Here is a 24,535-nt window from a genome sequence, read left to right as displayed (position 1 = left end):
TAGGTTGATTCCATGTCTTTGCTATTGTGAATAGTACTGCAATGAACATATGCATGCTTGTGTCTTTATGGCAGAATGATTTATATTCCTCTGAGTGTACACTCAGTAACGGGATTCCTGGGTCAAATGGTAGTTCTGTTTTAAGTTCCTTAAGAAATCTCCAGACTGCTTTCCACAGTGGCTGAACTAATTTACATTCCCACCAACAGTGTATAAGCATTTGCTTTTCTCCACAACCTCACCAGCATCTGTTATTTTTTGACTTTTTATTAGTAGCCATTCTGACTGGTGTGAGATGTTTATCTCATTGTGGTTTTGATTTGCATTTCTCTAATCATTAGTGATATTGAGCATTTATTCATATGCTGACTGGTGTGTATGTCTTCTTTGAGAAGTATCTGTTCATGTCCTTTGCCCGTTTTTTAATGGGGTCATTTGATTTTTGCTTGTTGATCTAAGTTCTTTATAGATGCTGAATACTAGACCTTTGTCAGATACATAGTTTGCAAAGATTTTCTTCCATTCTGTAGGTTGCCTGTTAACTCTGTTGATAGTTTCTTTTGCTGTGTAGAAGCTCTTTAGCTTAATTAGGTCCCTCTTGTCAGTTTTTGTTTTTGTTGCAATTGCTTTTGGAATTTTCATCATGAAGGCTTTGTCAGAGTGGTGCCCAGAAGAGGATTGATAGTTTCTTTTGCTGTGCAGAAGCTCTTTAGTTTAATCAGGTCCCACTTGTCAGTTTTTGGGTTTTGTTGCAATTGCTTTTGGAATTCTCATTATGAAGTCTTTGTCAGGGCTGACATCCAAAATAGTATTTCCTAGGTTTTCTTCTAGGGTTTTTAGTTTTAGGTTTTATATTTAGTCTTTAATCCATCTTGAGTTCATTTTTGTATAAGGTGAAACATAGGGTTCCAGTTTCAACATTCTGTGTATGGCTAGGCAGTTATCCTAGCACAATTTATTGACTAGTGAGTTCTTTTCCCACTGCTTGTTAGCACTGGCTTTGCTGAATATCATATGGTTGTAGATGTGTGACTTTATTTCTGGGTCCTCTAACCTGTTCCATTGCTCTATATGTCTGTTTTTGTACTAGTACCATGCTGTCTTTGTTATGGAAGCCTTGTAGTATAGTTTGAAGTCAGGTAGCATGATGTCTCTGGCTTTGTTCTTTTTGCTTAGGATTGCTTTGGCTATTCAGGCTCTTCTTTGGTTCCAAATGAATCTTAAAATAGTTTTTTTCTAATTCTGTGGAAAATGTCAGTAGTTTGATAGGAACAGCATCAAATCTGTAAATTGCTTTGAGCAGGATGACCATTTTAACAATATTGTTTCTTCCTATTCATGAGCATGGGATGTTTTTCTGTTTGTTTGTTTTGTCTCTGATTTCTTTCACTACTGTTTTGTAATTCTCATTATAGAAATCTTTCACTTCCCTGGTTAGATGTACTGATATGGTTTGGCTGTGTCCCCACCCTAATCTGATCTTGAATTCCCATGTGTTGTGGGAGGGACCCAGAGGGAGGTAATTGAATCATGGGGGCAGGTACTTCCCATGCTGTTCTCATGATAACGATTAAGTCTCATGAGATCTGATGGTCATAAAAACAGGAGTTTCCCTGCACAAGTGCTCCTCTCTTTGCCTGCCACCATCCGTGTAAGATGTGACTTGCTCCTCCTTGCCTTCTACCATGATTGTGAGGTTTCCCCAGCCACATGGAACTCTAAGTCATATTAAGCCTCTTTCTTTTGCAAATTGCCCAGTCTCACGTATGTCTTTATCAGCAGCATGAAAATGGACCAATACATGTATTCCTAGGTGTTTTATTCTTTTTGTGGCTATTGTGAATGAGTTTTTTTTTTTTAATTTGGCTCTCAGCTTGGACATTATTGGTGTGTAAAAATGCTACTGAATTTTGTACATTGATTTTTGTATCCTGAAACTTTGGTGAAGTTGTTTATCAGATCTAGGAGACTTTGAGGCTGTTTATCAGATTAGGTGACTTTGGGCAGAGACTATAGGGTTTTTCAGGTACAGAATCATATTGTCTGCGAAGAGAGATAGTTTAACTTCCTCTCTTCTTATTTTGATATATTTTATTACTTTCTCTTGCCTGATTGCTCTGGCTAGGAGTTCCAGTACTGAATAGGAGGGATAAGAGTAGGTAGGCATCCTTGTCTTGTTCCAGTTCTAAAGGGGAATATTCACAGCTTTTGCCCATTCAATATGATGTTAACTGTGGGTTTGTCATAGACCGCTCTTATTATTTTGAGGTATGTACCTTCAACGCCTAGTTTGTCGAGGGTTTTTAACATGAAGGAGTGTTGAGTTTCACTGAATGCCTTTTCTTCTTTATTGAGATGGTCATTTAGTTTTGTTTTTAGTTCTGTTTATGTGATAAATCATATGCATTAATTTACCTATGTTGAACCAACCTTACATCCCAGGGAAAAAGCCTACTTGGTTGTAGTGGATTCGCTTTTTGATATGCTACTGAATTTGGTTTGTTAATATTTTGTAGAGGATTTTTGCACCAATTTGTACCGGAGATACTGACCTGAAGTTTTCTTTTGTTGTTGTATCTATGCCAGGTTTTTGTATCGGAAAGATGCTGGCCTCATAGAATGAGTTAGGAAGGAGTCCCTCCTCCTCAGGTTTTTGCAATAGTTTCAGTAGGATTGGTACCAGTTCTGCTTTTATACATTTGGTAGAATGTAGTTGTGAATCCATGTTGTCCAGGTATTTTTCTGGTGGGTAGGATTTTCATTACTGATTCAATTTCAGAACTCATTATTGATCTGTTCGGGTTTCAATTTCTTTCTGGTTTAATCTTTGGATGTTGCATGTTTCCTGGAATTTACCCATTTGTTATAGGTTTTCCAGCTTTTGTGGATAGAGATGTTCATAATAGTCTCTGATGGTCTTTATATTTCTATGGGGTCGGTGTTCATGTCCTCCTTGTCATTTCTGATTGTGTTTATTTGGATCTTCTCTCTTTTTTCGTTAGTCTAGCTAACAGTCTATCAATCTTGTTCTTTCAAAAAACCAGCTTTTGGTTTTGTTTATCTTTTATATGGCTTTTCTCCTCTCCATTTTGTTCAGTTCAGCTCTGATTTTGGTTATTTCTTTTCTTCTGCTAGCTTTGGGGTTGGCTTTATGTTTTTCTCCTAGTTTCTCTAGGTGTAAAGTTAGGTTGTTAATTTGAGGTCTTTCTTACTTATTTTATTTTTATTTTATTTTTTTGAGACAGAGTCTCGCTCTGTCACCCAGGCTGGAGTGCAGTGGCGCGATCTTGGCTCACTGCAACCTCTGCCTCCTGGGTTCATGCCATTCTCCAGCCTCAGCCTCCCAAGCAGCTGGGCAGCTGGGACTACAGGTGCGTGGCACCACGTCTGGCTACTTTTCTTTTTTGAGACGGAATCTCACTCTTTTGCCAGGCTGGAGTGCAGTGGCGCACTGTAACTTCCACCTCCCAGGTTCAAGTGATTCTCCTGCCTCAGCCTCCTGAGTAGCTGGGATTATAGGCGCCTGCCACCACACTCAGCTAATTTTTGTGTTTTTAGTAGAGACGGGGTTTCACCATGTTGGCCAGGATGGTCTCGATCTCCTGACCTCGTGGTCGGCCCACCTTGGCCTCCCAAAGAGCTGGGATTACAGGCACGCGCCACCACACCTGGCCTGAGATCTTTCTAATTTTTGATATGGGTGTTTAGTGCTATAAACTTTCCTTTTTTTTTTTTTTTTTTTTTTTTTTGACGGAGTCTCTCGCTGTCACTAGGCTGGAGTGCAGTGGTGCTATCTCGGCTCACTGCAAGCTCCGCCTCCTGGGTTCAAGTGATTCTCCTGCCTCAGCCTCCCTAGTAGTTGGGACTACAGGCATGCGCCACCACGCCCAGCTAATTTTTGTATTTTTAGTAGAGATGGGGTTTCACGTTGTTGGCCAGGATGGTCTCGATCTCTTGACCTTGTGATTCACCTGCCTCGGCCTCCCAAAGTGCTGGGATCACAGGTGTGAGCCACTGTGCCCAGCCTAAACTTTCCTGTTAACATTGCTTTAGCTATGTCCTGGAGATTCTGGTATTTTGTATCTTCATTTTCATTCATTTCAAAGAATTTCTTAGTTTCCACCTTAATTTGTTTACCCAAAAGTCATTCCAGAGCAGATTGTTTAATTTCCATTTAATTGTATGGTTTTGAGAGATCTTCTTGGTAAATAAACAAAAATAGAAATAAAATAATGAAATACAATTTTCCATTTTTATTGCACAGTGGTCTGAGAATGTGGTTGGTATAATTTTTTTTTATTTAGTTGAGAATTGCTTCATGGCTGAGCATGTGGTCAATTTCAGAGTATATGCCATGTGCAGATGAGAAGAATGTATGTTCTGCTTTTGCTGAGTGAAGTGTTCTGTAGATGTCTGTTAGGTCTATTTGGTCAAGTGTCAAGTTTAGATCCCAAATATCTTTGTTAGTTATTCAGCCTCAATGATCTGTCCAGTACTGTCACTGGGACATTGAAGTCTCTCACTATTATTGTGTGGTTATCTAAGTCTCTTTGTAAGTCTGTAAGAAATTGTCTTATGAATCTAGTGCTCTAGTGTTTGGTTAATATATATTTAGTATCGTTAAATCTTCTTGTTGAGTAGAGCTCTTTATCATTATGTCATGCCTTCTTTGTCCTTTTTGGTCATTCTTCATTTAAAGTCTGTTTTGTCTGAAATAAGAATTGCAACTCCTACTCTTTTGTGTTTTGTTTTCTGTTTACTTGATAGATCTTTCTCCATCCCTTTACTTTGAGCCTGTGGGTGTCCTTGCATGTGAGATGGCTCTCTTGATGATAGCATACCATTGGGTCTTGCTTCTTTACCCACTTGCCACTCCATGCCCTTTAAGTGGGATTTTTAGCCCCTTTACCTTCAAAGTTAATATTGATGTGTGCTGACTTGATCACATCATTGTATTGTTAGCTGGTTGTTATGTAGACTTGAAGATTTGATTGCATATTTGCTTTCGTTTCAATGGTCAAGATGCTTGAGTGTCTTTTTGTGGTGGTCAATAATAGTCTTTCATTTCCCTGTTTAGCACTTCCCTTAAAAAACTCTCGTAAGGCAAGTCTGGTGGTAATGAATTCCCTTAGCATTTACTTGTCTGAAAAGGATTTTATGTCTCCTTCACTTATGAAGCTTCATTTGTCTGGATATGAAATTCTTGGTTGGAATTTCTTTTCTTTAAGGATGCTGAATATTAGCCCCAAGTTTTTCTGGCTGGTAGAATTTCTGTTGAAAGGTCCACTGTTAGCCTGATGGGGTTCCCTTTGTAGGTGACTTGCCCTTTCTCTCTAGCTGCCTTTAATATTTTTTCTTTCATGCTGACCTTGAAGAATCTAATGACTATGTGTCTTGAGGATGATTGCCTTGAATAGTATCTTGTAGGGCTTCTCTGAATTTCCTCAATTTCAATGTCAACCTTTCTAGTAAGGTTGGGGAAATTTTCATGGTCAATATTCTCAAATATGTTTTCCAAGCTGCTTTCTCTCTCTCCTTCTCTTTCAGGGATGTCAGTGGGTCATCGATTTGGTCTCTTTACATAATCCCATATTACTCAGAGGTTTTGCGTATTCAAAAAAATTCTTTATTTTTGGCTGATTGAATTAATTTGAAGAACTGATTGTCAAACTCTGAGATTGTTTCTTCAGCTTAGTTTATTCTACTATTAATACTTCTGATTGTATTATAAAATTCTTATAGTGAGTTTTTCAGCTCTATCAGCTCAGTTTGGTTCTTTATATGGCTATTTCATCTTTCATCTCTTGAATCATTTTAATGAATTTCTTAGATTCCTTGGAATGGATTTCAACTCTCTACTAAATCTCAATGATCTTCATTGCCATCCAGATTCTGAATTCTATGTCTGTCATTTCAGCCATTTCATTCTGGTTAAGAACCATTGCTGGGAAGCTAGTGAAGTCGTTTGGATGTAAGGAAACACTATGGCTTTTAGAGTTGCCTGAGTTCTTGTACTGGTTCTTTCTCATCTGTGTGTTGATGTTCCTTTAACTGTGGTGTAATTTCAGTATAGCCAGTTGGATCTGTTTCTGGTTGTTTTCAGAGGGTTGTGCAGGGTGTTTACTAGGGGCTGGATTTTTGTCCTTGGTTTCACAGGGTATACTAACAAAGTATTTTTGATGTTGAAGTTTGAGCTGCGATCCAGTAAATGGCGCTTAACCATAGTAGCAGGTAGATAGGCTCTTAGCCATGTGGCCTCTCTTTCATTTCCTCACATGTGCAGCCATGCTCCCTCTTGGTGCTCTCAGAATATGTGCTCCTCTCCCACTTGAGTGCTGGCCACAGATCTCAGCTTGGCACTCCAGGCCTGCACAACACAGCTTTGTGGCAAGCTCGGGCTTTTTGTTCCCTCCCCAGCTTGGTGTCAGCAGGGCAGGGACCTTGGCAGTGGCAATGGCAGAGGGACTTCCACTCATCTCTTGAGGCTCTGCCCCAGAGAAACGCAGGGCCACTGCCAATCAGAACAATCAGCCCAAGGTGGGGAGGCTGCACTGTGGGCTCAAGTCTGGGATCCTTGCTTGGTGAAGAGCAGGGGGATGGAGGGCTCATGGGGAAGAGTCTGACCTCTTCTCTGCAGGGTGGCTATGGCATGCTGGAGGTGTGAGTAAAGCACTCAGGCTATTTTTTCCTTCCCCAGCCTGATGGCAGCAAGGGTAGCTACTGCTACAGTGACAGAGGGGCTGTCAGTTGCCTGCAGAACCTCCATCCTAGAGAAACACAAACCTACTGCAGGCTGTGCTACAGGCCCAAACCGGGGACCCTACCTGGTGAAGAGCAGTGGGTTGAGGGTAGAAAAGAGAGACTGGGCTCCTCCACATATGGGAGCTGCCAGCAAGGCAATTAGGCTCTTTGTTCCTTCCCCAACCAGAGGGCAGCAAATGTGGGTACCACTGCAGTGGCAATGGCAGACACCCTGTGGATGGTCTCTGAGATTTCCTCCTCAGAGAAATGCAGAAAGAGCTGCCACTGATTGAAGGAATCAGGCAGGGTCAGGGAAGTTGTGCTGGGGGCCCAGGTCTGGAGGTCCCTAATGCACTATTGATATTAAAAAGTTTGTCAGAGGCCAGGAGCAGTGGCTCATGTCTGTAATTCCAGCACTTTGGGAGGGTAAGGCTGGATAACTGCTTGAGGCCAGGAGTTTGAGACCAGCATGGGCACCAAAGTGAGACCACCATCTTTACAAAAGAAATAAGTTAGCCAGACATGGTGGCATGGACCTGTAGTCCTAGCTGCTCAGGAGGCTGAGGTAGGAGGATCACTTACACCCATGAGTTTGAGGTTACAGTGAGCTATGATAGCACCACTGCACTCTAGCCTGGGCAACAGAGCGAGACTTGTCTCTAAAAAGAAAACAAACCAAAACAAACAAATAACAAAAAAAAGTTTGTCAGAATTATAAATCGATCCACTAAACAAAAGTATTCACTGTTCCTTATCTTAAATATTATGTAGGAATAATATTAGCTTATCAGATTAAATCTATGTAAGAAATGTCAGAAATTCAAAGTAGCAATTCTCTTTGAAATGCAAATCAAACCCACAATGAGATAACATCTCACCCCAGTAAGAATGGCTATTATTAAAAAGTCAAAAAATAATAGATGCCAGCAAGGTTGCAGAGAAAAGAGATCACTTATGTACTGTTGGTGGGAATGTAACTTAGTTCAGCCACTGTGGAAAGCAGTTTGGTGATTTCTCAAAGAACACAAAGCAGAATTACCATTCAACCCAGCAATACCATTACTGTGTATATACCCAAAGGAATATAAATGATTCTACCATAATGACACATGCACACATATGTTCATCACAGCAGTATTCACAATAGCAAAGACATAGAACCAACCTAGATGCTCATGAATGGTGCACTGGATAAAGAAAATGTAGTACATATATACCATGGATTACTATGCAGCCATAAAAAAGAACAAGATCATGTTTTTTGCAGCAACATAGATGGAGCTGAAGGCCATTATTCTAAGTGAACTACCACAGGAAGAGAAAACCAAATACTGCATGTTCTCACTTATAAGTGGGAGCTAAGCATTGAGTACATATGGATGCAATGAAGGAAACAGCAGACACCAGGGTCTGCTTAACAGTGAAGGGCGGGAGGAAGGTGGGAATCAACAAACCACCTACCTGCCTCTATGCTTATTACCTGAGTGATAAAATAATCTGTACATCAAACCTCCATGACACAAAATTTACCTTCATAGCAAGCCTGCATATATTCCTGAACCTGAAATAAAAGTTAAAAAAAAAATTACCTTTATGAATAAACAAATCCGTAGTTTTAAAAAGAATGAAACTTGTATACTTGTGTTTTTTCTTCACACTGATATAATCAGAAAAATACATGACTTTTTTTTGGGGGGGGAGACAGTCTCACTCTGTCTCTCAGGCTGGAGTGCAGTGGCACAATCTTGGCTCACTGCAACCTCTGTCTCCCGGGTTCAAGCATTTCTCGTGCTTCAGCCTCCCAAGTAGTAGCTGGGATTACAGGTGTGTGCCACCACACCCAGCTAATTTTTTTTCTTTGTTTTAGTAGACGGGGTTTCACCATGCTTGCCAGGCTGGTCTTGAACTCCTGGCCTCAAGAGACCCACCCACCTCAGTCCCCCAAAGTGCTGAGATTACAGGCATGAGCCACTGCACACAGCCTGATATAGTTATTTTTTAAACCCAAATTATCAAATAAGTCTAGTTTAATTGCATGAACTTGATTTCTTTCCTTCTTTCTTCTTTCTTTCTTTTTTAAGTGCTTTTGAGCTAGCAGCTTCTGTGAGAAGTACTTTTGTTTTTTTTTAAAGCAGGCTATCACATTTAAAGCATTAGACATTCAATTTACATTGAGGAAATGTTGAGAATATTAGATTTATATAAGTGTTTTTTAGTTTCTCTAAAAGGATTGTCATTTTAGGCCAGATAACTGTTTTGTCATGCAGGGCAATCCTAAGCATTGTGAGATGTTTGCAGCATACCAAACCTCTACCCACTAGATGCCAAAAGCACCCCCAAATTGTAACAGCCAAAAATGTCTCCAGACATTGCCAAACATTCCTGAGGGAAGAGTGGTGATATTGCTCCAAAACAATCATAATGGTACTCTTTAAAGAGTATTCTAATTTATTTTACTTATACCTTCCCACCCCGTTCCTCCACCGCCCCAAAGTAGGAATATATCTCAAACTCACACAGCCAGAGGTAAAGATGCTCAAAAACACTAGATGCTCAAAAACACAAGGCTCTAGCAGCTTCAGCGTAGCAAATTAGCAACAGATCCTAAGCAATTAAAGGACACAAACTCACCTGTCTGTTATCCTTTTCAGTGGACCCAAGACTGGTTTGTGCACAGAGTTAAACATGTGGAACTGTAAGTCCAATTAAACCTCTTTTTCTTCCCAGTCGTGGATATGTCTTTATCAGCAGCGTGAAAATGGACTAATATAGTTATCAAGTCTCTTCAGTTTTCTCCAGTCTCAAAAAGCTCTTTAGTCTTTGGAAGAGTACAGGCCTTACCTTTTGTAGGATGGTCCTCGAGCTGGATGTTTCCTTATGATCAGACTCAGGTCATGCATTCACGGCAAGAATGTCATGGAGATGAAACTACGCCCTTCTAAGAGTATCGGCCATAGTACAGCGCATATGCCGTTGACTGTTCCCACCTCTGGTGATGGTAACATTGGTCATCACCTGTCATGTTGGTGTCTGCCAAGTTTCTTCACTGTAAAGTCATAATTTTCCTCTTTGTAATGGATTCGTGTTTTGTGGGAGGCAGATAATCTGCAATCACACCAATATCCTATTCCTTCACCTTCCTGCAACTAGTCTTAGCCTCCATTGACATAAAGCTACTTATAGCATTTTCTACTTTATCTAAGATAATCATGTTTTTATTCCTAATATTGCTTGTTTGTATAATCTCTTTCTGTCCCATCTCTCTTATTACATGTTTATTAGTTTTTTGAAAGAGAAAACAACCTTTATTTTTGTTGATCTTCTCCCATTTTTCTTCTATTTCATTAATTTCTGCTCTTACGTTTGTTTCCATTCTTCTACTCGTTATTCTTCAAGCTCTTGAGTTAAATCATAATTCATTTTTTAAAAAGCTCCTTGGTTTTCATAGGTTCTTTTAAGACTGTAAACTGACCTTCCAAATACTGCGCGATCTGTATCCTAGAATTTTTAAGTTAGGTTTACTGAGGTATAACTTACATGCAGTAAAATTCACTCGTTTGAGATATATTGTTCTATGAGTTTTGATCAATATATATAGTTCTGTAACCTCAACCACAACCAAGATATTAAATATTTCCATCTCACCAAAGTTTTCTCGTATTTCTTTGCAGTCAATTTCCTCCTCCTGTAACTGACTCAAGTTCAAGTGCTCACTATCAGAAGTCAAAGCATGAGAAATGAGGTGTGACAAAAGGGAAATGGCTTTTATTCAAACGCTAGCAGATGGGGAATGTCCAGGCTTATGCCCTTAACAGACTATTTCAAACTTTAGCCTGTGAACAGGGGTTTAAAGAGGGGAACTTGGAATAGAAGGCATGCAGGAGTGGTGCTGGGTACGAGGTCTGTGTGTCTTGTTCCACTGGTTATCCTGAGTCATGGTCCACTTGGAGTGCAGGCTCGCATCATCTCAACAGCAAACATCTCAACAGTTAGCTGTTGACTAACTACCCTGAGGTAATCTCTGGAATTTCACACCTGGGTTTCCATGCCTGGTTTGTCTCAAGATTAGCCCCTGCAACTTCCAGACACATAATTAGATAAACTACCAGTGCACAAGAGTGTCTGGTGGGAAGGCAGGGGAACAAAGAGTATTAAGGTATGTTTCAAGGCTAAAAGGAAGGAAACAAAAAAAACGTCTCAAAATGCATTTTGAACCTAAGCTACTCAGTTACATCCTCCCAGCCCCCATCCCTGGCAACCACTGAACTGAATTCTTTTCCTATTCTTTTGTCTTTCTTCAGAATGTTATATAAGGAAATCATGTAGTATAAACCCTTCTGTTTTCTTCTTATTTAGCACAATGCTTTTGAGATCCGTCTGTGCTGTTGTGTTTCATGCATTCTTTTTGTTGCTAAGTATTATATAATATACATGTACAGACTTGTTTGTTTATTCTATAGTTGGTAGACATTTCGGTTGTTTCCAGTTTTTGGTAATTATGAATAAAACTGCTATAAACATTCAGGAGTAAATACTTAAAAATATAATTGCAGGGCCATATGATAGGTTTAAGTTTACTAATTTTATAAGACACTTCTAAACTACTTCAAAAGTACAAATTTTACATTTTTACCAGCAATGTTTAAACGTTTCCATTACTCTGCATATTCACCAGGACTGGGTATCAATAGTTTTATGGGCTTTTAAAACATTTTATCAAATCTAATAGTTATCTATTTGTACCTCACTACAGATTTAATTTGCATTTGGTGACTAGTGACATTAGCATTTTTCATGTGCTTGTTTCACTCTTCAGTGATATGTCTGTTAAATGTGTTTTATGTATTCTGGATATGCTTTTCAAATATTTTATTTCATTGTTTGGTTTGTCTTTTCATCCTTCACAATGTCTTTTAAATAACAGAAGTTTTAATTGTGATAAAGCTTAATTTAACAACTTTTAAAATATTTGTTTGAGTCTTAACTAAAAAGTTTTCTAACCTAACACACAAAGCTTTTCTATTTTCTTCTAGAAATGTTATAGTTTTAGGTCTTAAATGTAGATGTGTTTCATTTTCAGTTAAATTTTTATATGACACCATGTATAGGTCCAGGCTCATTTTTTCCACACATGGTTGTCCAATTGTTTCATATCATGTGTTTAAAAAGAGCACCCTTTCTCCACTGAATTATCTTGGCAATGTTTTCAGAAATCAATAGACTCTCTCTCTATATATATATATATAGTCTATTGATACACATATATATAGTCTATTGACATATAGTCTATATAGTCTATTGACATATATATATATGTCATATATATATGCTTAGGGGAGAGGCACAGGACCTGTGTCTCGGTAATGGGACTTCCTCATTATTCTTTCCCTTCCTCTCATGGCCACTAAACTCTGCTTTATCTTTGTGATTGGTCTTGGGACACAGTTTCCTACTCCTTTCCAGGACTTCCTCTCATGATCTGCTTGACATCAATGAAGCATCCTTTGCCCAAGAAATTCCCTGTTCTTCCTACAGTGGCAGAGAGTTTTTCTTTTACTCTTCCTCCAGCAGCAGTGGATCTTTGCCTTTGTTCTGGTATTGGGATAGTGTCCTATCTGCTACCAAGAAGCAAACAAGTTTTTCTTCTGGCCCTCCCCTAAAAACAATAATTCTTTGCCTGTGTCCAGGGACAAAAGAGTTTGATGATCCTTCCCAATGTTTTAAGGCTTTTGATTTGTAGGAGAGAAGTGGTTAGACAATTGCACTTTATGCCTGTCCCCAAGAATCTACTAATCACATGAACACTTGAACCACTGCTGTGGGTGGTGGGTGAGGGGGATTTCTTCAGTCTTCTCTCCTCCCCCCAGTCATTTTCTTGAGCATCCAGTGAAGGCCTACAAGTGAGTGCAAATTCACTTTGTGTCTGAGGCCCCCACCTAAGACAAACTGACACACTAACGCACGTATGGTCTTTAAAAAAATTTAGTTGATTTCTTCTTTCCCATTGATACGATGGCCGCCTTTCTCTTCCACTTTGCTAAATGTGGAATAGTTAATGTGCTTTCTCTCCTTGGGGAATCTTGTTTCTCTTTGCTATTCAGATTACTTGATTGCCTTTGAAATTAGCTCTATGATGGTTTTAGAAAAAGTTACGGTTTTGCGGATTATCCAGCTTTTTCTCATGATTAGAGTGGAAATGAGGTTCTTTGCAGTTTTGTATATCCTAAACCTACCCCTTCAGTTTTGATGTGTAGTATTTAAGTTGTCTTCAAGGTATAAATCTTACATAACTTTCCTTCTGATGAATTAATTACTAAAGAGTTTACTTTTTTTTTTAATGGAGTCTCACTCTGACACCAGGCTGGAGTACAGTGGCATGATCTCAGCTCACTGCAACCTCTGCCTCCCAGGTTCAAGTGATTCTCCTGCCTCAGCCTCCTGAGTAGCTGGGACTACAGACGCCCGCCACCACGCCCAGCTAACTTTTGTATTTTTAGTAGAGACGGGGTTTCACCACGTTTGCCAGGATGGTCTTGATCCGAGGTGGGTGGAACACGAGGTCAAGAGTTTACTTTCATTTTCTAAACATACATGGTTTTTTTGTCATTATCTTTTGGCCAGACAACACAGTCTGCATACTACCAGTCAATAGTATTCTGTTATAGCAGCCTAAGTGGACAAAAATATATATTAAAATTCATTTGTTAAAAATTTGATGCTTGGACTATCATTTCTGAAATAAATTTGTTTGAAAATCTTAAGCAGTTGCTGCTTATTTCTCCCCATAATTTTCTGTGATTGTATCTCCCGCTTTATGTTGAGGCTCTGTTGCAATCGTACATGTCCACGATTATTTTATCATTTTGGTGGGGTTTTAAAAATATTTATAAAATGTTCTGTTAGGTGAAAATGGGGGCAAGATGGCCAACTAGATGCAACCAGATGGAACAGCTGCCACTGAGGGACTGAGATGACTGTTATACCCCTAAGAGATCTTCAGAGGGAAGGCACCAGAATGAACAAAAGGAAGACACAGAAGCTAGGCTGAAGGGGGAGGAAGCTGGGAGCCCTGTATGGGGCTACTGTGCACCAGGACTCATCCCTGGCCCTCAGAGACTCTGAGGGAACAGGTAAGTTGAACTGGTAAGGAGCAACCCACTCTTGCTGTGGGCCTCTGGAATCCTGGCAGGAGACCTCCTGCCAGGACCCTTGAGTTGGCAGGGATAGCTGCTCAGAGAAGTGGTAGGGGCAGCACGTCTGCTGAAGAGGACCCCAGAGGGTTTGGTGCGGGAGCATCTGTAGTGAAGCATGGCCAGGAGAGCCCATCTTTCTAGGCTCAACTTGCTCCCATAAGAGACTTTAGCCCTAGAGGAAGTGTTGGACCTGAACTCTGCTAGGTGGTCTTGCCCATCAGACAGGCAGGTCTGACATGAGCATCCCTTGGTCTGCTGGCCCCTCCTGGGGCCCAGGCTTGATTGAGCCTGCTTGCCAGACAGCCTTGGGTGTCCTGGGGGCCCACATCATTAGTTCCTGTGCTGGTGGACCATGCCTGACTATCAGAGAACTACAGCAGGACAGCCCCTACAGTCACACACCAGGCCACCCACTCCCTCCCCATACTGCTGCTTTGCCTGGCCCACAGCAACCCCCCACATTGCTTTGCTGGCATGCCCTTGCACCAACACTGCCATGGGAATGAAACTAGGCACAGAGAACAGCAGAACCTCCCCTAACTTGAGTGACCACCCCTGCCTGTGGTGCGCAGAGAACACATACAGACTGCGCCTGCCCGCACCCCATTCTAACACTACCACCAGTCAACCACACACAGTCACCAGCAGGGGCTCCTGGAAGCTGTACTGCCTCCGCCACTGTGGTGAATACCTGCACAAAGGCAGGCACCCTAGCACCTTCTACACTCTGCTGCAGCCAACGGGTGGGTCCCCACCATGCTGCCACTATGCCACTACTGCTGGTACATGTGTACAAGGTGCCCGGCCTGCTATATTTCTTTGATTAGTATTGTTCTGGTACAGTTTTTCGTAACTCTTTACTTTTTTTTTTTTTTTTTTTTTTGAGACAGAGTCTTGCTCTGTTGCTCAGGCTGGAGTGCGGTGGTGAGATCTCGGCTCACTGCAACCTTGGCATCCCGGGTTCAAGCGATTCTCCTGCCTCAGCCTCCCAAGTAGCTGGGGTTACAGGCGCCTGCCACCACGCCCAGTTAATTTTTGTATATTTAGTAGAGAAGGAGTTTCATCATGTTGGTCAGGCTAGTCTTGAACTCTTGACCTCAGGTGATCCGTCCACCTTGGCCCCCCAAAGTGCTGGTATTACAGGCGTGAGTCACTGCACCCGGCCTGCTATATTTCTTTGATTAGTTTTTTTTTTTTTTTCCTATTACAGGTGTGAGCCACTGCACCCGGCCCTTTCATTTCTTAATTGCACTTACCCTTTTACTCTCTGTATCATTAGAATAAAAACCTCATGAATAGTGATTTTTGTCTGTTTGATCTACTGCTATAGTTCTAGCATCTAGAAGAGTGCCTGAACATAGAAGACAGTAAATATTGAATAGATTAATGTCAACTTATTTGGGTTTCATCATTTCTATCTTATTGTTTAGCTTAACTTTCCGAATCCTATGCAAACTTATTTAAAGTTTCGGTTTATTCCATTATTTTCATCTTGAGTGGACTGAAATTTCAAAAGGCATTCATTAGCTGGTCTTCCTGTCTTCAGATCTCATGTGTTCAGAAATTTTGATTCGCAGTGTCTTTTTTGTTCCCTTATCTTTCTTTCCTCTGGGTTCATCCTTTTCTTTCTAGCAATTTTGGGTTGCCTCCAATTTGTGTCTTAGGGACCCCAATTCAGCGAGGTGTTATATGCTAATTCACTGCTTCAGTTCTTTCTTCATATTGTAAACCAGTTACCAACTCTGTAAATTTTTAAAACGGCGTATTTCTACCCACTTAGCCCGGCATCTTCCTATAAATCAGAGCTTGACCTCAGATGATCCACCCACCTTGGCCTTCCGAAGTGCTGGGATTACAGGCATGAGCCACTGCGCCCGGCTGAAAGTCTGTTCTTAATATTTGCTACAATGGTGTCTCTGCCCCAGAGATCATTAAGCTGTTGAAGTTGTAAAACTCTTCTCCAAATAATTTTTACTAACAGAACTTAAGTCCCAAATTGTTAAAATCAAAGTAGATATGTCATGCTCATAATTTCTTAAGGAAATCCAGGACTGTTTTCTGAATAGACTTCACAGAAAAAATATATATACAGCAATATATATATATATAGCAAAAATAAAAATATATATGACTAAAAATACTGGTTCTCTCTTCAGTATGAAATTACACTGATAAATTGTAGGCTATTTCCTGCTTGATGTGATATTGGACATCTCCCACCCAAAGCCAAGATTCTTATACCTACTTGTCCTGATGAAAGTCAAACGCTTAAAAAAGTTCTTTTTCTCTTTAAAAACTAGCTTTATTTAAAAGAATCTGAAGCATAATAACACTATAGGAAACAAACTTACAATACATATTATTCAAGAAAGCCTGCCATACATCATTTCTACTAATAGTAGGTCTATATACTGATAAACAACATTCTTTATACAATGCACAAATGACATTAAGCATTATCCCTGAAAAGAATGGCCAACAATAACATGGACTGTCTTGACAGCAGAACATCTACTTGTCTTATTACTTATCTACAGAATAAAAAAAACTAAAATGTAGATGACAAATTAAACTCCTCCAATTTTAAATTCTAGCATAGTTTTGGGGGAAGAAGGGATTGGGATCAGAAGAGGCAAATTGTGTTAAGTATCTCAAAAAGAAAAAGGAGTCTGGCTTACCGTTATTTCAGTAGTTCCTATGAAGTAATTCAGAATTGAGAATGTATTTGTTTAACACTTGGAGGCCCTTACAGAGTCAAACCTTCCATTATCTACTACATTCAATCAGTTATCAAGCCAATTTTATTTGTCTGAAAACTGTAACGTGGTCATTAACCACATAAAAAAACAAACAATTTGGGGTAATCTAGTCATTTCATACTTTATTTAAATTTTTCCACAAAGCAGTTCGTGAATTAATAATACTTCTTTAGACTTCTATGATCTAAATAGAAACAGATCCAGTTCTAAAAGAATGTATGTGAAAATAGCAGACAAAAATAAATCCCTAACATGTAATACTAAATTTTTAACATAAAATATAGAACTATGAAAATTTGGGGCATTCAAGTCAAATGTAATAGGATTATGATACAGTATGGTACCTAGCATTTTAAAAAATATTAGGACTGAATCAGATTTATTGCTATATCAATCCTATCAATAGTCGACAATCAAAAGTACAAAATATACCATAACCATGCCAAATATGATGCAATATAGAGATATCATTAACATAACATAGGTAGACATTTTGTAATATACATCACTGATATAGTAAAACCTTATTCAGGATAATTTAAACTGATATGTCTAGAATTTGAATTTTTAAAAAGATATGCAGTTTAAGCACTCACAAGCAATCATTTTTTTCTTTCAAGTGTATAATTTCAAATATACAAATTTGCATTGGCCAAGTATTACTTATTACAATTCTTTTGGGTACTTGTCTTAATGACAAAACAAGAATGCTTTTAAATTACTATTCTTAAGTAAACACCTCTAAAATAAAAAGCTTAAAAATTTGCCTTCAAGATGGAACATTTTTCTTTAAAATCTTGATTATAACCTTTATTACCAAATCCTTTCATCAGGTAGTACAAAGTAAACAGCATTCAAGTCCTTGAATCAATGGTTAAAAACTCCAGGTAAATTAGAGGAGTCTTATGATATCTTCATCATGTCTTAATAAATGAAGATAAACATTACAGTGCTACTTATTTTGGTTATGAGGGAGTGAATGATGTCTTTTTTGGCTGGGAAATATCAGCATAAGTTCAAAGTGACTACATAATTTTAGTAGTATGGGCTAAAAAATCCTAACATGCACTGCCATTTAAGGTAATTACTTAGTAAATTATACCTGTAAGTGGAAAATAAAAATTTTAAGAGTTACTGTATTACAAGTGTCATGAGTTGGTAACACTAAAATTTACTCCTCTCCCATTTGAAAGACATCAGGCCATCTATTAATCCATAAATATTGATGTTTCACATACTTCATAGAGTAGCTTAAAACATACCAGCATAAGAAATAATTAGTATTACATAGTAATTTCCTTTGCCATAGGAATAAATGTTGGACAAAGTCTGGAAACATTTTTTTTTTCCAATTTGAATTACAGTAATTTTGCCACAGACTACAGCACTAGTGCATGTGTTACTTTAGACATGCTCTAAGAACAAAACAAAAAGTTACTGCAAAAATACATGTCACCAATGTGGAACACACTCAGATTTGTATAAAAGTACTGAACTAATATCCCAAAAAGAGGTATATGTAAACAGTACATAAGGAAGAAATAGTTTTAATATGAAACAATCATTTAAGTCACATACATCATGATAAGAAGCAGGACTTTCTTTTATAAAAGATAATATTTTGACAAGCAACATCATCTACACATCTACAGAACAAGAAAGGTACAGGTATTTAGAGTAAGTTTTAATATAATTGCAAGTAATGTATTATTGACAAAGATGCTTATTCACTGAGTTTCATCAAAAGTTTTAAATTAAATGCAGGCAGCCTCTGATATATTAACACCTGGCATATATATGGCCACGGTCTTTCCTTCATTTCCCCTACACCACTTGTCCTGGGAGATGCTAATGCTATCCCTAGTCTCTTTGCTCCAGGGGTGCTTCCAAATTCCCATCACTGTACCACAAGTTGGAAGATGCAGATTTGACTTTTATAATGCTCTACTGTATAGAACAGTAAGTTACTAAAAATTAGAAATGAGAAGAAAATCTCTAAGTTCAGAATTAGAGGAGAGGAAGCTGTGCAAAGTCACAACAACCTAAAGGAAACTGGATGTACCCTCAGACAGTACCAGCTAATTCACTAAATGTACTGCTTCCCATGGTATCTGAAATGTGGTCATATTGCCTGAAATGTTAGATATTAAAGATTCATTCTTAATAAACATCCTTTTTTAAAAAAGAAATTTAATGACACTTTTCCCACTATCTGCATTCATACCTTAGTAGAAAATGCTTTTCTCTCAAAGTCTAGCCAACTACTGCCACACAAAGACACAGGATTTCTGATGGGAGGAAAGATATAAAATGTTGAAGCACAGAGCATCCAGGAGAGGAAAAGCCAAGCCTGCTTATACATTTCACCAGGGTTTAGCATGGTAAGGGGGCAAATGCAAAGAAACCCACACCAAAGAACTTAACCTCCTAATCACATCAGGAAAAAGACAAGACCTCTGCTTCTTTCTCCCTCCTACATTGATTGATTGGTTTCCTAAAGAAAACTGAGAGCTCAGCATGATACTAACTAGATTATGGTCTAAATGAGCCTTTAGGAGCTTCCCTATTGCGTAGAGTTCCAAGCCACTATTTACAAATGAACTTTGGGAGCCTGGATGCTTTAAAATTTTTTTTTAATTGAAAAAAATATAAAACAGCACGAATGTTCATGCATATGAAACCTCTATGCACTGCAGAAAGAAATCCAAAACTCTTGAGAACTCCCTTTTAAAAAATCATTGCTTATATATTTTCTTACTATTAAATACAATTACTATAGTACACTGAACACTAAGTGCTAAAACTCTAATTTGTTCAAGACAAACAAGTTTGAAAGAATATTGAATGAAGACTCTTGATACTTATTTGGATTAAAGTTGGCAGATTTCATGATGACCCATACTATTAAGAGGTTTTTCTGCCACTAGGCAGAGTTTGGAATCTAAAACAAACCACCAAAAAACTAGATTTCTTCACACTGTGTTTATGAAGAATAAGTACTAGTACAAGAAAATCTTGTTTTATGTATATAACCTTCTAATTTGAATAACAAGAATCATAATAGCAGTACTCTAAAGTATTTTACACAAAAGGAAAACACTGATCACAAATCTAATTCTAAGCACTCTATCTGAAGAACAATTTATCTTTCACAAGCTAAGCTGTTTCAGTATTAGTGAGTCGAATAACACCTAGAAGCATGTGGACCAGAAATTCTCTAGTGCATGAGCAAATCAAGTTCTGAGAAAGGAACTGATGCTTTTAAAATATTTCTGTCTGGCCGGGCGTGGTGGCTCACGCCTGTAATCCTAGCACTTTGGGAGGCTGAGGAGGACAGATCACTTGAGGTCAGGAGTTTGAGACCAGCCTGGTTAACACAGTAAACCCCGTCTCTACTAAAAATATAAAAATTAGCCGGGTGTGATGGTGAGCAACTGTAATCCTAGCTACTCAGGAGGGTGAGGCAGAAGAATCGCTTGAACCAGGGAGGCAGATGTTGCAGTGAGCCGACATCTCATCACTGCACTCCAGCCTGGGCGACAGAGCAAGATGGCTCAAAACAAAACAAAACAAAACAAAAACAAAAAAACACCTTTCTGTCAATAACCTGGCTTTGGTGAGTAAACCTAGATGCTCATAGTTAGCCAGGTTGAACTTCAGCAAAACTCAAGGATGTCAGAGAAAGAGTGTGTGAGTGTGAGTGTGTGTGTGTGTGTGTGTGTGTAAGATGAAGACTTTCAGTGAAGGAAAGGGATAAAAAAGGTACAATTCCACTTGTGTTTTTTTCCATCACTGCGTATTTTTAAAGTTGAAGGCAGCTTATCATTTGTCCTAAGAAGCCATTTCAGTTTGTATAATAGCCTTCTTCAGACAAATTATCATCTGGCTATTCTTATATTTCATGACTTTTTCCATCCAAAAGCATCTATATAACTTTTGACTTAGCATTACGTAGAGACAAATGTAGAATTAGCAAGAAAATTATTTCAAACACATGAACGCTATTCATCAGCATGATTACAGCTTAGCTATGATTCACTGTCAGAATGAACCATGAGTTTTTCTTCTGAATATTTACAGATTCTTATTTAAGTAAGGTGCTTTGAAGACCTAAACACCTGAATAAAAATTCACCTGTTTGTAGGTTTTTAAAAACAACTATGTGGAAATAGAAAATGAATTATATTGCATAACAAATACTGTTAGACTAGCTTGGGAGAGGTTATTTCATTTTCACAAAAACAGTTAACTACTGAAACTTAAAGAAATAAAGGGTTTAAGAAACTGCATAATCGATTTTAGTAATGATCACAACTCAAGTACTACCATGTAAAGTGTTAACTCCTGAGAACACTGGAAAGTTCTACTCAAAATATCTAGCTCTATTCAGGGTAATAACAAATCATGATCTGATGCTACAACTAGGCATATAGCATGCAGTGCATCATTTATTAAAAATCAGCACTCATTAAACTTTCAGGAGCAACATAATCAGGTTCTTAAACATTTAGAGAAGTATGTGTAACAAAAACTCCAAGTAAGATGAGATCTTCAAGTATGCTAGTGAACACCATCAAATGTCTGTCAGCCCAAAATACTGCATTTTAACCTGCTTCAACTCCTAAAGTTTTCACACAAAGGAGTACCTAGAAGTATAGTTTATATCATTTTGTTTCCCAAAATTGTAAAGATAAATATTTTACCACTACTGAAAATATTTTGTACTCAACTCTCACTAGTCAAGGGTAAATGGAGAAAACCTTATATTACTTTGTACCATATGAAACTGCTGTTTTTGTAGGTCAAAATTAAAATACTGTATTAAAAAAATAAGTTTTATTCAATCAAAATATGCATCAGGAGCATGAATAGTTTTCTTCCAACAGAATATTAAAGGTTTAACTTTTATAAAATTCATCATTTGTTAGGCTGTATAAATCGTTCACATCTTCCAGTTACTTCATCTCAATTGGGGAATGGATTGTTTCTTAGAAAAACCTCCAAATGATAAAGACAGTAGTCCATGGAATAAAGGTCCAGTGACTAAAACGGACATGACAAAATTTCATGGCCCAAGTCACTTAACTTTTGCTTTAGTAGCTTCTGACATGTGAGGTCGAGTCCTTGTCTTAAAAGTGTAGGTTCTTGTGTGTCACCCAAAGGACATTGTTTTTAAATCACATTTTTCATGCATAATTTAAATTTCTTGAAAATATGCTGCTGCCATCATTGTTTCACTTGGGTTTAAATAATAGTAATTATTTATCTCCTTCGTAGATCACCACACAATCTTCAGAATTATTTTTGGTTGCAATGATAATGGTGGCAACATATTAGGGAGCTTTACCAGCCTCCAACGATTGTATAAATTGTCATTAGCTGTCAAACAGTATACTTTTTTTTTTTTGGCCACAGGTTAGAAACTGCTCCAAAAATGGATTTCTGCTGTTTTGAATCTTAATGAGCACACCTCCAACTGTCTCCATTCTTGATCATCCCTCAAGAGAGTACTCTCAGGTCCATTTTTATACTTTCCCCCAGTCACAGTGGGAGCTCCTTAAGTCCTCTGCAAGGCTTCAAATTGTTGTTTGCGAGTTAGATTTCACTTTGGCTCTTAATTGATCTTTGTTTAAAATGGATTTTGATCTCCCCTAAGGTTCATTTTTGAAATTTAGATCCCTAGAACAAGATTTTTCAAACCACCACTGAGTAGTTCTTTTACTAGCAGAGTCCTCTAAGGCCAAATGGATGTTTCTACCTTCCTCATTTGCAATATGTCCCAGTTCAAAATTATACAAAAAGTATTCACAATTCTTCTGTGGATACTACAGTATTCCTCTGGAGAACAATAAACAATAACAAAACAACTCAATATCAAAGAAAAGTAGGAGCATAATACTATCATAATTCTAAATAGCACAACTGGGACATACGTTACACCAACTTTACTAATTGCAGTCAATTTTCAACTGATCCAATATTAGCAATTTCATGTGGTACCATCCACAAGTTAATCAACAATACTTACTGAGAATTTACTATATGCTAAGATCTGTCTTGTATCTATACAAACAGATATCCTGAAAACTCACTTGAAAATATGAAACTCATTAATTCCAAAGACCCTAGTGGAGGAGGAATCTGGTGTCATACTATTATTTTTTTAATCCATAAAAATGTATGCTTTCCCCCATGTTACAGTTACATATATTATGTTGTGAAGACGTGTTAAGTGGATCCTTGATAAACTTTTTGAACTAAATCTTTAATATGGTACAACCAAATTTCAGCACTGAAATACACGTATTTCAATGATTCTAACTTTTAAAAGCTTGCCTACATTTATTATATATTATTTTGAAGTTTCAAGAGGCTTTTATGTTTGTGATAAATAACAACTAACATTTATTTATAAATGCTTCTAAAGCACCCCCATATACATTATTCTCATTTAAGACAGCAAGCAAAGACAATAAAAAATTTGCTCTAGTATGAGTGAATTATTAATAAAAACTAAGTAAATAATGTTTTTGTGTATGCATTTAAAAAAATAATGTAAAACATTAAAATCCTGTGTCACTGAACTTTCGCAATACACAGGAAAATAAACCCACTTTAGTTAATGCCTACGATTAAGCATCACTGCCCACTGCAGATGGACCGAAAGTTTCTCTAGTACGCATTAACTGGACATCCTTGTCAGCCATACAGGTATCACAGCCCCATACTGCAGATGCTTCTGCAGTTAAGAGGCCATAAGCTGTTTCAGTCATTCCAGTACAGATCCGATGAAACCATTTCTGACAAGAGGCCTCACATAAGATGGCATCCTGATCATCGTTCACCTCGTTTGTACAAATTCCACAAGGATACACTGGGTCAGAAGATGAATGGCCATGACGGTTTGGGTGAAGAGAAGATTTATTGCTTTTTTCAGTGGTGCAGGCATCTGCTGCACCTCTTGGTTGTCGTGGCTTATTCTGCGTCCCATTTGCATGGTTATTGTTTGTGGCTTCAGTGCTACTTGAACGGCTGTTCTCTTGATTTACTGCATTGTTTCGATTAACATTTTTTAATTCAATATTACTCTGATTCACTGTGTCATCCATATTCAAGTGAGGTGGATGAGCAGAGGAATTTTGATTAGTGTTTTTGGTTGCTCCTTGAGTAAAGTCTTGTTTTGGGGGAGGTGCTTTTGCTTGACCAAAAGTGTTTGGGGGAGGAATAAAAGAATGATTAGATTCTAATGGAGAAGTAAAATTTGAATTATTTCCAGGAACAAAATTAGATGCCAAATCAGGGTTAGAAACTTGGCTAGCGTTCTGTGGAGGAATCTGACTGAAATTTTCAGCAGGACTTTGTCTAAAATGTTGATTAGGCATGTTGACATTCTGACTTAGTGCATTATTATAAGATGGGTTACCGAAACTTGAATTATCATGTGGCCCAAAAGTAAAAGCATGAGGTCGATTAAAACCCATGCCCAGAGGATTCTGAGGAAATGGGTGTGGCTGGTTCCTGAGTGAGTAAGGACCACAGTATGGGGAAGACATTCTTGGGGGAACGTGAGGTGGCATTCTGAATGTACTATAGCCTCCAAAGCCAGGATAACCAGGGCCAAGATATGGATTTGATGAAGGTAGTGGTTTATAGGAAATAGTATTATAGTTGTCATCAAATGGATTAGCAGCCACTAGATGGTCAGAGTTTGGATTCGGTGGTGGAGCATACTCAGACAATGGAGGAAAAGAAGGTCCCTGAAATGAGAATGTAAAGTAAAATACATGTTTTTGATCAAATACGTTATTAAGATTGTCCTGTTACCTTAATACCTGTGAACCC

At 38.3% G+C, this 24,535-nt stretch overlaps 1 protein-coding gene across 3 annotated transcripts in view; it reads right to left on the bottom strand.

Moving 5' to 3' along the window:
- Nucleotides 1–16,214: 16,214 nt before the first annotated feature.
- The window catches only part of PYGO1 (pygopus family PHD finger 1), a 47,378-nt gene continuing 39,057 nt past the window's right edge, over nucleotides 16,215–24,535 (bottom strand). For 2 of the 3 annotated variants that reach the window (XM_023228647.2, XM_031935713.1), the window contains exon 3: nucleotides 16,215–24,450. In XM_023228647.2, coding sequence (XP_023084415.1) covers nucleotides 23,326–24,450 — 1,125 coding nt within the window. In that variant the 3' untranslated portion in view covers nucleotides 16,215–23,325. The remainder of the gene's footprint in view (nucleotides 24,451–24,535) is intronic. The other variant, XM_023228648.2, reaches the window with a different exon arrangement.

The sequence above is a fragment of the Piliocolobus tephrosceles genome, chromosome 6 (assembly GCF_002776525.5).
Source record: "Piliocolobus tephrosceles isolate RC106 chromosome 6, ASM277652v3, whole genome shotgun sequence".
Classification (NCBI taxonomy): domain Eukaryota; kingdom Metazoa; phylum Chordata; class Mammalia; order Primates; family Cercopithecidae; genus Piliocolobus; species Piliocolobus tephrosceles.
Note: the sequence above shows the minus strand (reverse complement) of the source record. Positions and strands in the feature narration are given on the sequence as shown.